The sequence below is a fragment of the Leptonychotes weddellii genome, chromosome 15 (assembly GCF_054177405.1).
Source record: "Leptonychotes weddellii isolate Sample4059 chromosome 15, ASM5417740v2, whole genome shotgun sequence".
NCBI lineage: Eukaryota > Metazoa > Chordata > Mammalia > Carnivora > Phocidae > Leptonychotes > Leptonychotes weddellii.
Window position 1 is genome coordinate 20,466,553 of NC_138383.1, and position 13,259 is coordinate 20,479,811.

Sequence of the window (13,259 nt, forward strand, 5' to 3'; positions counted from 1 at the left end):
TCATAGGCAAATGGCAGAGCAGGAACAAACTACTGCCAAAACTAACAAAGGGTTAATACCTATACTATACAAGAGCTTGTGTCCTACAAATCAATACCAAAAAAGACAACCCAATAGGAAAATGGGCACACAGTCGAACAGGAAATGAGAGGAAACAGAAAAGGCCAATAAATTAATGAAAAGATAGTGAATTTCCCTAGTAACGAAAGAAACAAAAGTGGAAACAGTAATGAGATGACATTTCTCTTCCAATTAACAAAAATGTGAAGTATTGATGACATCCAGGGTTGATGGGGGTGCGCGGAAGCAAATTCCCTCCTAGGCTGTTGGCAAGAGTGTGAAGTAGGGCCTTCTTCTCAGAGGGCAACTTGACATTAGCTTCCAGAAATGGCGACCAGGACTTTGACCTAGAAATGCTACATCTAGGAATCTACCTCGAGGACACTGATCCAGGCATGCAGGAACACATTAGGGAAAGTCGTTGCAACCATTTTTTGTAAGAGCAAAAATCGAAAACAGCCTAAATACCCATCCATAGGGGTGTGATTAGCTGGGCTCTGGAGCCAGTTGCCAGGGCCGAAGGCTGTCTCCGACACTTGCAACCTGGGTGACCTTGGGCAAATCACTTCATCTTCGTTTCCTCGCCTGTACAGTGGAGACATAGGACCTCGTGGGGTTGTTGGAGGGAGCAGTGCCTGGCACATAGCCAGTGCTCAGAAAGTGCTAGGATAAACTCTGGGGACAGGGACCTCTGCGCTTTCTTTACTTGTATCTATACTATGTGACAAGCACGTGTTTCTCTTGCCTTAAAACAAAACCCCAAAGAGTAAAGCCAAGAAACCCAATTTAAAAAACGATCGGAGTGCAGCATACACAGGCGTCCCTCCTCCTCCCATTCCCACTGCCACCTGCTACTCACCATCGGTGAAAAGAGGCTCAGGCAGCTTTCGGAAGAAGGACTTGAGCAGGCTGCTGATCACATTGAGGTCTTGCCAGCGCTGGGGAGAAGGCAAGGACGTCAGGCCCCAGGCAGGTCCAGCGGGGCGCCCACGTCTCCATGCTAGTCCAGCCCCAGAGTCCAGCCCAGCCCAGCCCAGCCCAGGCCCTCCCTGGGGTACACTCACAGCTCCGCCCAGACCACGGATCTCTGGGCTAAGAAGACTCATCAGGGTGGTGGCGGCAGAACAGTCCCCAGCTGGGTCCTGGCCCCTTGACCAACTGGCCCAACCCCCTCCCTGCTCCAGCAAGCCCAGTGGGCTCCGACACTTGCCTACCCCCAGAAAGTACCAGCTACCTTCTTTAGCGCCAGCACTGTGGGACAGAAGTGAGCAAAACCTCCTTGGTGATTGGACCTCTTTGGGCCTTATAGCACCCCCTCCTGCCTCCCAGGGCTCCCCACTTAGCAGAGAGTCATCCTTGGACACCCCCCTCTCCTTATGCATGACACAGCAGTCGCTCACGCCTGGCACCCTCCTGTCTCAGGCCTTTTGCACTGGCCGATTCCCTCCACTACAACTTTCCTCCCCTGCCTTCACAGGCCTGGCTCCTCACCCTGCCCAAATGTCACCGCCTCCGGGAGGCCTTCCCTGACAGTCCCAGCTAACACAGCCCCCGCCGCCGCCGCCCTGTCACTTGTGCAGCAGCCCTGACTTCGTTTCCTTCATGGCACTTGCCACACTTGGTCACTGTTGTATGCATTTGTCTGCTCGTCCCTGCCTATCTGTCTGGCGGGCCTGCAGCTCCCTGAGGAGCAGGGATCCTGTCTGCCCCGTCCCCCACTGTGCTCCTACCACCTGGCGAGCTCAGTTAGCCCGGCACTTCAATGGTCTAAATCAGTAGTTCTCCCCAGGAGCAGAATCACCACGCCCCCCCCAGGGACATTTGGTGATATTCTAGAACCACGTTGGTTTCCACAACTGCGGGGGGTGCCACTGGCATCCAGCGGGTCGAGTCCGGGGATGCCTTTAAACTTTCTGTGATGCACAGGACAACTTCCCACGACCGAGAACTATTCTGCCCAAAGTGTCAGGATTGAGAAACCCTGGGGGCGCCTGGGTGGCTCAGTCGTTAAGCGTCTGCCTTCGGCTCAGGTCGTGATCTCAGGGTCCTGGGATCGAGTCCCATATCGGGCTCCCTGCTCGGCGGGAAGCCTGCTTCTCCCTCTCTCACTCCCCCTGCTTGTGTTCCCTCTCTCGCTGTGTCTCTCTCTGTCAAATAAATAAATAAAATCTTTAAAAAAAAAAAAAAAAAAAAGATTGAGAAACCCTGTTCTAAATAAATGGGTTGTTGAACGCAAGATCGAATGAAGCATGGCCGGGGCGTTGCCCCCTCTGACCACCAGGGGGCACCACCACCCTGCACAAAGTCAAGGGTAACAGCCTTGACAGGAACGGCTCCGAGTAACTCAGGCCCACAACACAAGGTAAGGCTCTCCACAAAGACATACAGCTCCACAACATACAGGCTCTGTACAGTGGGTCCACAGCTTAATGCCACACCATCCCACAAACAATACCCTCCCCTCAGGCTCAGGAGGAGTTACAGTCACCCTGCCCACAATACTTAACTGAGTGGCTCAGTTGGTTAAGCATCTGCCTTCGGCTCAGGTCATGATCCCAGGGTCCTGGGCATCAGGCTCCCTGATCAGCGGGGAGTCTGTTTCTCCCTCTGCCCCTTCCCCCTGCTCATGCTTTCTCACTCTCTCTCAAATAAATAAATAAATACAATCTTTTTTAAAAATTAAAAAAAAAAAATTAACTTCCAGCAGTCCCCACGACAAAGGACAGAACTGATGTCTGAGACAAAACTACACACCCGACACACTCGGCATGCCCACATTCTGGGCCCTGACTTGGGCCAGCTGCCCCCCCAGCTCCGGCCATGCTTCTTTCCTGGCTAAGGCCCAGCGAATGCGCTTCAGTGCATACCCACCCCTTCCCACTGTAGCTCCTGCCCACCTGCCCCATCACTTCCTGGCCCGAGGCGTGGGCTCTTCTCATCTCCCAGCTGCCAAACCCAAGGCTTCTGGACCACTCCCATGTGCACGTATCTGCCCCTCATCCCCAGCCTTACCTGCACCCTCTCCTCTGTCCCACGCGGAGCCTGGCCTTTCACTCCTGCTGCCCACCCTCTGCCCATCTAGCAGCTCCCTCCATCGTCCCACTCTGTGCCCCAGCATGACCACACTCATCCTCCAGTCAACTCTTGGGCAGTGCCAATTGTACCATCACCCCAAATCCAGCGGGGCCCCTACCTGATACATCCTCCCTCTCCGGCCCTACTCCCCAGTTTCTGCCAGAGACACATCATCAGCCCCCAGCTCAAATGTGGGCTCTTCCCTGCCCCCCCTTCCTCCCTCTCCTGTGGCCAACTCCTAGAGCTGCTCCCATCCTCCTTATTCCCCTGGGACCACCACGTCCTCCTGGCCCCTTGCACTTCCCACATATCAGCAATTCTCCCATAGATGCCCGCTCTGGGCCCCCCTCATTCATATCCATCAGGCATAAGCTAGAGCAGACCCCACTCTCATTTATGCCTCCCCAGCTGAAGAACAAGGGAAAGCTCCCTATTGTCCACTGGATCAAGGTCAAAGGCTTCAGTGGAGCCATCAAAAGCCCTCTGCCTGGGCCTCACCCTCCCCACCGCCAAGCCCAGGAAGGAGGCAGGAGGTGGGTCTGTTCTCTCCCGACACTCAGACCCTCCTCTGGGATTTTGGAAAATGCCATCATTCCCAGCCGGGACTGCCTTCTTGTCCACCTGCCCCCTCCCATTCATCCTTCAAAGATTCCAACACTCAAGTTTCCCACCTGCTCCAGCCCTCGACAGCTTCTCCTTCCTCATCACACAGTCTGGTCCCTGGTGAGAGATCAGCCTTTTCTCTTGGCTACTATCCCGCATGTCATGTCTCCCCATTTCCTCCCCAGGGGCAGGAAGACTGTCATGTATCACATAAAGCTTCACAATATGGGACTCATGGGACTTCATTGCCCAGATCTGCGGTTTTCCAAAATATCTTTCTCCGCAGAGCCCCTTTCGTCAAACATGAAAACCCAATATGAAAATATGACATTAAAAAAACAAACAAACAAACAGAACAAAGCAGATTAGTCTAGTTCAAGCAAGGATGGGGGCTCCTGACCTGTTCCCGGCCTCCCACAGCTCCTCTGGGGAACACAGTTTGAGAAACATTGGCCCTGCTGCAAATACTTCTGTTATTTTTTCTTTTTCACACTGAAATACGTTTTTGGCTTTTTTCCGGCTTCACTGAGCCATAACTGACATATAACCTGCTGCGAGCTCTTAAGTGTGGCTGTCAGATTCCTTCCCAGCCGGCTTTGTGCCACCCGACCAGCCCCTCCTGACTCCGGCTGCAACGACGCAAAGTGCTGGCTGCCCCACAAAGTGCCCCATGCCCCCCTCTAAGCCAGGGGTCCACAAACCACAGCCCGGAGCTCAAGTCCAGCCAGCGGCCTGGTTTCGTATGGCCCTGGAGCTAAGAAGGGTTTTTATGTGTTTAAAGGGCTGTGAAGGGGCGCCTGGGTGGCTCAGTTGGTTAAGCGACTGCCTTCGGCTCAGGTCATGATCCTGGAGTCCCGGGATCGAGTCCCGCATCGGGCTCCCTGCTCGGCAGGGAGTCTGCTTCTCCCTCTGCCCCTCCCCCCTCTCATGTGCATTCTCTCTCTCTCAAATAAATAAATAAAATCTTTAAAAAAAATAAAAATAAAAAATAAAAATAAAAAATATTTATTTATTGGGGCGCCTGGGTGGCTCAGTTGGTTAAGCCACTGCCTTCGGCTCAGGTCATGATCCTGGAGTCCCGGGATCGAGTCCCGCATCGGGCTCCCTGCTCAGCAGGGAGTCTGCTTCTCCCTCTGACCCTCCCCCCTCTCATGCTCTATCTCATTCTCTCTCTCAAATAAATAAACAAAATCTTTAAAAAATAAAAAATAAAGGGCTGTGAAGAAGAAGGAGGAGGAGGAGGAAGAGACCGCGTGGTGACCAAAGCCTAAAGCGTTCGCCACCTGGCCCTTTACAGAGAAGGTGAGCTGGCTGCTGGTGACCCTTCAGAGCCCGCGCCTTTGCCCCGGCCATTCCCTTAGCCTGGGATGTCCCTACCCGGCTTTCACGGGCACTTAGTGAACGCTGTTCGTCCTCAAGGCCCCCGAAACTATCACCTGCGAGCCTCGGCCTCAGGGCTGCCCGGCCATGAGCGTGTCTCTATCTGGCTTGCCGGGGCAGGTCTGCCTCGCCCATCTCGGGGCCCTGGCTCACTGCCAGGCACATCGCAGGGTCCGATGACCACAAGAGACACACACACAGCACCTTGCCCCCCCGCCCCTCCCCCGCCACACCCACCTCATCCTGCAGGTTGATGTCACCGGGCCCACGGTTGAGCTGCTCCTGCAGGCTGGACACCACTGCATTGTTGCCTGGCACTCGGTAAATGCCCGTGGATTCCAGCCCCCGTGCCTCCACAATGCGACAGCACGCGGCCACGATCAGGGGGACCCGCTGGGGACACAGGCAGGGCAGGCACGTTAGGAAGGCGAAGGGCAGGAACTCCCCCCAGTGGGCCAGAAGAGGCAGGAAGGCCAAGACCGGAGCCGCGCAAGCCCAGAGCTGCTGGGAGTCCCGTGCGGGACGGCCTCCAGTCTGGGGGCTAGACAGAACACCAGAGCCTCGCCCAGCTGCAGGCCAGCGATTCTGGGTTCTGCCTCAGCTCTGCTGTTCCCTCCCTGGGTGCTCCCCCACCCCTCCTACCACTGGGTCTGCAAGATGAGATGGAGCGCTGGTTCCAGAGTCCCTCAGCTCTGGCCCTCTGCGCCTTGGGCTCCCCCGTTCCCCGCGCGCTCCGGAGTATGGCGCGACTCACCTGGTTCTCTATGGCCGGCTGGCACTCCTCCAGCCGGACCCCAAAAGCCCTAGGGGCTGCCTTCTTGTTCTTCTTGATGATGTTGATGCCCCAGGGGGTTTTGGGAGGGGCAGCACTGTCATCTGGGGTGGGGGAAGGCAGACAAAGCCAGGTGAGCCCGGGGGGGCCTGGGGAGGGGCAGCAACCACACTTGGCCACACACACTCACCCATGTTTGGACATATGGGGACTCCATCAGAGAAGCTACTGGAATGCTGAGGGCTGATGGAAAATTATATCCTGAGGGAAGATCTAAGACATGAGGGTGTGTGGTCCTGAGGACGCATGCCACAGAGGAACGTAAGGACTTCTATGTGGTCTCAACGGCTAAAACAACAAGGTGGGAGCCCTAGATTCTGGTACGACCAAAGAAAGAACTTTCTAGTAGCCCGAAGTGTATAAAGATGGAAAAGGCTGCCTCCAGAGAGGATGAGCCTCCTGCTCCTGAAGAGATACGAGCAGAGACTTGGAGGCTACCCAGCTGGGATGTCATGGAGGGAAATGAGGTTCCAGGCCCTTCCAGCCCTGAGACGCTGAGAGCCCCCAGACCCTCACAGGCACCCACCCCCCGCAACACACACACACACACACACACGCCCTCGGCTCCCATGCAGACCCACAGGGCTGACCCCCACCGTCCCACATGCACACGCACACACACACATTACCCCCTTAGCAGCCACCTTCCTACCCTTGCTCCCTGCAGGCTGGTCCTGAGTCCTGAGGCCACGTGCAGTACTCTGTTTGAGGAACTCAGACTTGAGGCCCCCCAGGCCACGAGAGATTTTGGGGGAGGAATCAGCTTTGGGCCCAGAGCTATGGCTGTGTAGGAAAAGGGGGAGAGGAGAAGTCTTCATCTGGCGTGACCCAACATGCCACCTGCCCTAGCCTCCTACCACTCTGGACCTCCCTCTCCATCCCTGAAGCAATGGGTTCGATGCCCCTGCCACCCTGCCTGCCCCCAGCATAGGGTGACTCAGGGGCTGCCCTCAGGCCTAGAGGTGGGCCAGGAGGATGACCTCTGTCTGGAGTGCCCCTACCCCCTGGCCAGGACTGTTTAGGAGAGGCGGGCCTCACCTTACTTTGCGATAATCATTAAGCTTCTTGCTGATCAGAGCTTGGTTGGCACAGCCGGGGTCCTGGAGGAGAGGAAAGAAAAAATAGACCCTATCAGTGCCCACAGCCAGCCAACTCAGGTCTCATCCCTGGCCCCAGCCTCCGCTTTGCCTCCCCTCTCTCCTCCATCTGTCAGCTGGAGGGCTCACACCCTGGAGCGAGAAAGACCAGGGCTGGACTCCCGAGCGCCCCCTCACCAGCTGTGTGACCTAGAGTAACCCACTAGCCTCTCTGAGCCTCAGTCTCTTCCATAGTAGCAAAGGAGATAATACGGCAACCTCGGGGTTGGGGTGCAGAATTACACATGTAGCACTGATCGCATTCCTGGCAAGACACAGAGGACGTGCCCCATGACAGGCAGCTACTGCAATAATGAAGGTCACTTGGGACCCCCCTGACTATGCCCTGCTGGGGACAGCCCATCCAGGCCCCCCAGAGCAGGGGCCACAGATTCCAGGTACTTTCCTCCCCACAGTAAGGAAAGACAATGTTCTGAGGAGAGCAGAGCCTGGTTCAGCAAGAGGACGGGTCTCCCCTCAGTGAGAGGGTCTGTGGCCCAGGAGCTCTGTACTAGGGCCCCTCTCCCCATGGCCCGAGCAGGTGCACACGTGGACCAGGGCCCAGGCCCACCATCCTCGGGCAGAGACCAGCCCCTGAGCCCAGGACCCCCACGTGAAATCCGTGCAGGTGTGCCGACACATCACTGTGCAGGCACCTGGCCAAGGGGGAGAGGGGCGGCGGACACCCCAGCCCAGGCTCCTGGTGTGCAGGTGCAGCTGCCCAAGAGGGGGCGCCATCTAAAAATTACCCTGAAATCCCTGCCAAAGCCTCTGGCTCAACCCAGTGCAGCCTGCTGCCAAAGGCCAATCCTCTTGGCCTCCTCCCAAGGTCAATGTGTTCGTGCCCCGCTGACAGGCCAGCCCTGTCAGCAGTGCCAGCCACAGTTCTGGCCCCGGGCACCTCCTTCTGTAACACCCTCCAGAAGAAACCCCTGCTTCCTGAACCCCAATCTGAGGTTGGCCTGGAGCTGACCTCTCTGTGCCAGAGCCCCCCCAAGGCAGTAATAAGAATAGTTAATAATGATAATAATAATCATTAGTGTCATTCCTCCAGTTATTACTGTTACTGCCAGCCAGGGAACACGGAGGATGCCAGGGGCTCTGGGAGCCGCTGTCTGCGTGTTCTCTTCACACCAAAGCCCAGGTGGGTGGAGCTCAAGGCCCGCTCCGGTTAGCCCATTTTACGGACGAGGGGACTGAGGCTCAGAGAGGTTGACGAGGTCCACCGCGGGTGAGGGGCGGCCCTGGGGCCCCCCACCCGTTCCCCGTCACCCCAGACCCCGGGTGGGCGGCCGGGCCCTCACCTCGCCCTCGGCCCTGCTGTTCTCTCGGATCGCTCTGATCCAGCCCAGCATGTCATCCCGGTCCTCAGCCTGAAAGAGATATTCACAGAAGTCAGCGGTGGTCAGCCGGAACACGTGCCTCCTCTTGGTCTCGCTGTAGGAGATGTCCACCAGGCAGGAGCCGATGCAGACGGGCGCCGCCTCGTCCTCACCTGCGACGGCCGCCGCCGCCCCCGCCGCCGCCGGCCCGGGCTCCCGCCGCTCCTTGCTCAGCGAGAGCGAGCGCGCCCGCAGCGCGGCGTACACCCGCTTCCACTGGCGCAGGCCACCGCCCGCTTTCTGCAGGGAGACAGGGGGAGGGGGAGAGACGGGAGAGGGGAGGGCGTGAGAGGCCAGGCCTGCCCTCCCCGCCCCCACAGCCCGCGGGAGGGTGGGGGGCCTAGGAGAGCTGCGGGCGGCCACAGCGGTGGGGGCCCCGCCCCACCTCCTGCCCAGCCGCTCCGCCGCCTGGACGCCCCCACCCATCCTTTCCGTGTCCCCACCCCCCAGGGTCCCTAATCTTCCTTTCAATAGTAGCACCTTTCAATCCTGCCATCAAGGGCATCTGGCATCCGCAATGCCCCACAGAAGCCGCGGCCCCCCGCAGCATGGCCCACCTTACATAAAATCCTTGTAAAGCCACTCCTAGTCCACACACTGCCCCCTGCACAGCAAAACTGGTCAAGAATCGTCCACTGCACCTGCTCTCCCTGCTCTTTGGCCTCTCGCTCAAGGCTCTACCCAGTATCCTGGCCGCGCAGGCCCCCCATGTTGCCAAAGCCAGGGGCATCTTCTCCGTCCTTCCCGGCCCTTTCCTTAACCTCTCTGAGGCATGTGGCCCAGCCTGCCGCTCCTTCCTTCTCTAAACCCTCTCTTGGCACCCCAGGATCCCTGTTTTTCCTCCTAATTCCACTGGCTCCTTCTCGGTCTCCTCCGCTGGTTTCCTTCCCCACAACATCCTCTCACCGGTGGTTCTCAACGGGGGCGAATGGTGCCCAGGGGGACATTTGTCTGGAGACATTTTCAGTTGTCACACCTGGGGAAGTACTATGGCATCTAGAGGGGAGAGGCCAAGGATGTTGCTAAACATCCCCCGATGTCCAAGACAGCCCCCCACAACAAAGAATCATCTGGCCCCACATGTCACTAGAGTTGAGGTTAAGACCCTGCCGTAAAGGAGGGGGGGCTCCAGAACTTTGTCCTGGGCTCCCCTTTCCCTGCATGCCTCTCCCGTGATGTCATCCATGCCTGTGGCTTTAAATCCCATCTGTCTGCTGACGGTGTTTCCCAAATGTATCCCTGGTCTGGCATCCCCCCCTTCCCCCCCAGTCACAGTCCTGCACCTCCCACCCCCTGCTCAGTGTCCCCACTTGCATGTCCCGTAGGCACTCTGCACACTACCTGCTCTCCATGGGGCACTTGATTTTTGCCATCAGACTTATTCTCCACAGCAACCCCTGCTCAACTTCTCCAGCTCAGTAAATCCACCCAGACGCCCAGAAACCTGAGAGTTGCCCTTGACCCCTCCCTTTTCCTCACCCTTGACATCCAACCCATCAGAATGTCACAGCTGTTCCGCTTCCAAAATACCACGTGTCTCCATCTTTCCTGCTACCCAGCACCTTGTCCACCCCACCACCTCTTACCTGGACAACTACACAAACCTTCCCAGTCCCCACCCTTGCCTCCTGTAATCCACTCTCCACCCAGCAGCTTCGGCCACCATGTTTTTTAAGTAATTACACCCAACGTGGGGCTCGAACTCATGACCCTGAGACCAAGAGATGCACCCTCTACCGACTGAGCCAGACAGGCACCCCTGCAGCCCTCATTTTGTTTTTTTAAAGATTTTATTTATTTATTTGAGAGAGGGAGAGAGAGAGTGAGAGAACACGAGAGCGGGGAGGGTCAGAGGGAGAAGCAGACTCCCGGCTGAGCAGGGAGCCTGATGAGGGGCCCCATCCCAGGACCCCGAGATCATGACCTGAGCCGAAGGTAGACGCTTAACCAACTGAGCCACCCAGGCGTCCCTGCAGCCACCATTTTGAAATGTAAATGAGATCATGTCTCTCCCCTGCTTAGCACCCTCTCGTGGGTTCCTGCCACCACTGGCATCAAATCTAAGAACTTTTGTGGTGTGTCCCTCCCTCTCCAAACTCAACTTCTCCACCAACGTCTTTCTCACTGTGTCAAGACACAGGGGCCTTCTCTAGTGAACAAGCCAACCCTTTCCTTTCTTGGGGCCTTTGCTCTTGCTGTTCCTTCTGCCAGGAGCCCCTTCTCTCACTTCTCCATGTGGTCTCCTTCTTGCCCTTTAGGTCTGAGCTCAAATGTCACGAATATCACCTCCTCAGTGAGGCCTTCTCTGACCCTTTTTTTCTAAAGGCACCTCCCTGCTACCTCCAAACTTGAAGCCAATCACACCAGTTCATTTTCCCTGAGTGCTTACTGCAACCTCCAGTTGGGCTGGTTGTGGATCTCTCCTGGGGGCAGGGAGCTTGTCTCTCCGCTCACGTCCACATCCAAGAGCCTAGAGCATCCACGGGCGTGGGGTAAGTGCTCATCAATATTCACTGAATGAATGAATGAATCATCCCCGGAGCACGCTGAAGGCAGGGGCTCCATCTCCCCCATCAGACCGAGGGCTCCCTCCCTTGGGCTGGTGGCCTACCTACTACTCCTCACCCACCATGGGCCTCTGCCCTCTGAACAAACCAGGTGAGGAGTTTCCACGGCTGGCAGGTAACACAGCCACACGCGGCCATGAGCCCTGCCCACCACCACACACCTGCTGGACCAGACAGGATCGTCGGAGCAGGAGACAGCATGGCCCTCCAGGGGATTTTTTTATATCAGAGTGAAGTGGTGGCAAGGGGCCCCTTGGAGACCAAACCAGCTAGGTGACCTTGGACGAGTCAAGCCCCCTCCCTTGGCATCAGTGTTCCCTATTGGTAAAATGAAAAATGTACTAGCTGGTCACCAAGGTTACATTCAGCTCAAATACTAGGTCTGTGACCGCAGGGACCTGTCACACCCGCCCCTCCTCTGCCCGACAGCAAATGGCCTCTGAAAGAGGCTGGGGAGTGGGAGGGGGTCACCCAGGAGAGGCTAGACTTGCCGGAGCAGACGACATGTGGCTGGCAATCAGTTCCCTGGACAGACTAAGGGCTTGAAGCTGACTTGAGGACACCTCTCCTAACTCCCAGGCCACAGCACTGAGGGGACAAGTGAAATCGGGTCCTGGCTGAGCCTAGAGTGGAAGGTCCTGTCCTCCAGAACTGGTCAGTGAGCAGGAAGGGGCCATCTCCCCTCCCTGCCCGGGAGACACTGTGGTGGGGCTGCCGGGGGCCATCCAGAGCCGGGGACCAGGCTACCTGGCGGGCAGGAGTCAGCTGTCCTCCCCAGTTCCTCAGAGAGGCTCCAACTTTGGGCTGGAAGGGTTTGCCACCCCGGCTCCCCTTCCTCAGCTCACACAGCTGGCCCCTGCTGTCCCTCCTAGGCAAGCCCTCCTGCCATCTTGCTGGCTTTCCCCCTTGGTCTGCATTCCCCATGTCCTCTCAAGGTGCAGCCAGTCTCTCGCCTTCTCCTTCCATGCTCTCCCACGCACCCGTGCACACCTCGATGGACTCCTTCCCAAGTGCCATGCCCCCGGAGCCTCTCTCCCCAGGACACCTCCATGTCCCAGGGCCCTTGGACTCCACAAGTCGCCAAAGGAACCCTTGGCTTCCTCTCACCAAACCTGCCCCTCCAGTGCCTTGTGGCTCAGGGGAAGGCCCCATCACCCCCATAGCCATCATCTGCCTCCTCCATCCTCTCTCACCTCCCAGCCATCAGCAAGCCCAGGCCATCCCTCCCTTGATCTCTCCAAATTGTCCCTTCCCGTCGGCCCCATGCCAGGACCTCGGTCAGGGCCCCCACCCTTGCTCACCTGGACAACAGCAATGCCCTTATCTTCTCCTATCACAGACCCTTGCCTCCTAGGCTTACACACCTCCCACGCCCATCGGAACCCCTGCAAAGGCTTGCCGTGGGGGATGAGGCCCCGCGAGCCAGCGCCAGACTCCTCACCTCAGCTTCTCCCCTCAGCCTGGCTCGAAGCCACCCAGCACGCCGTCCGTACCCCCCAGACCATCCAGGAGGGCATCTCCGCTGTCAGAGCATTCACCTCTCTCCCTGCTTTGTGGATTCTCACACACCCTTCATGTCACAGCCTCCTGGACACCTTCCTGCACCCCGCCGAGATTGGGGTCACTCCACCCACGCCACTCCGCTCCTCCCCTGTGACAGTCACGCACTGGCAACTATTATGCACCATGTGCTTTCTTGGCTCGTCCTGAGCCCCAGCAGGCAGGACCGGCCTGGCTCCCTCTCCACGAAATACCCAGAACCTCGACCACGAACCGGGAGCACGGCAGGCACTCGGTCATTACCACGGACTGGATGAGGGCACGGCTGAATGACCGCCCCCGCCTGACCTACCCAGCTCACTTCACCTCACACCGGCCCAGGGTGCAAGATAACCCTGTCCCTATCTTACAGATCGGAAAAGTGTGGCACAGAGCGGGGGAGGCTGCCCAAAGCCTTATGCTGGCCATGAGTGGCCAGGCAGGAACTCCATGTCTGTCTGACTTTAAAGCTTATGTTCTCTCCCCAGGTACAAGACCTCTAGAAGGCAGGGCGGAAAATTCGAATCATAGCAGAAGAGCTCCCTGGCCAGGCCCCGCATACACTTTTGCTTGGGTTAACTCGTTTAATCCCCAGCAACAGGTGTATGTGCTAGGGGTTGTTGTTAGCTCTATTTACAGACGAGGAAACTGAGTCATAGACAGCTGAGTCACCCAAGCTCCCTCA

The 13,259-nt window shown here is 57.4% G+C and overlaps 1 protein-coding gene across 3 annotated transcripts in view; it reads right to left on the reverse strand.

Moving 5' to 3' along the window:
• Positions 1-13,259, reverse strand: part of ARHGAP23 (Rho GTPase activating protein 23) — a 58,658-nt gene that overhangs the window by 19,033 nt on the left and 26,366 nt on the right. For all 3 annotated transcript variants that reach the window (XM_081805096.1, XM_081805097.1, XM_081805098.1), the window contains 6 exons: positions 8,391-8,708; positions 6,989-7,050; positions 6,603-6,733; positions 5,873-5,994; positions 5,356-5,511; positions 920-998 (listed from right to left, as the gene is read on the reverse strand). In XM_081805096.1, coding sequence (XP_081661222.1) covers positions 920-998; positions 5,356-5,511; positions 5,873-5,994; positions 6,603-6,733; positions 6,989-7,050; positions 8,391-8,708 — 868 coding nt within the window. The remainder of the gene's footprint in view (positions 1-919; positions 999-5,355; positions 5,512-5,872; positions 5,995-6,602; positions 6,734-6,988; positions 7,051-8,390; positions 8,709-13,259) is intronic.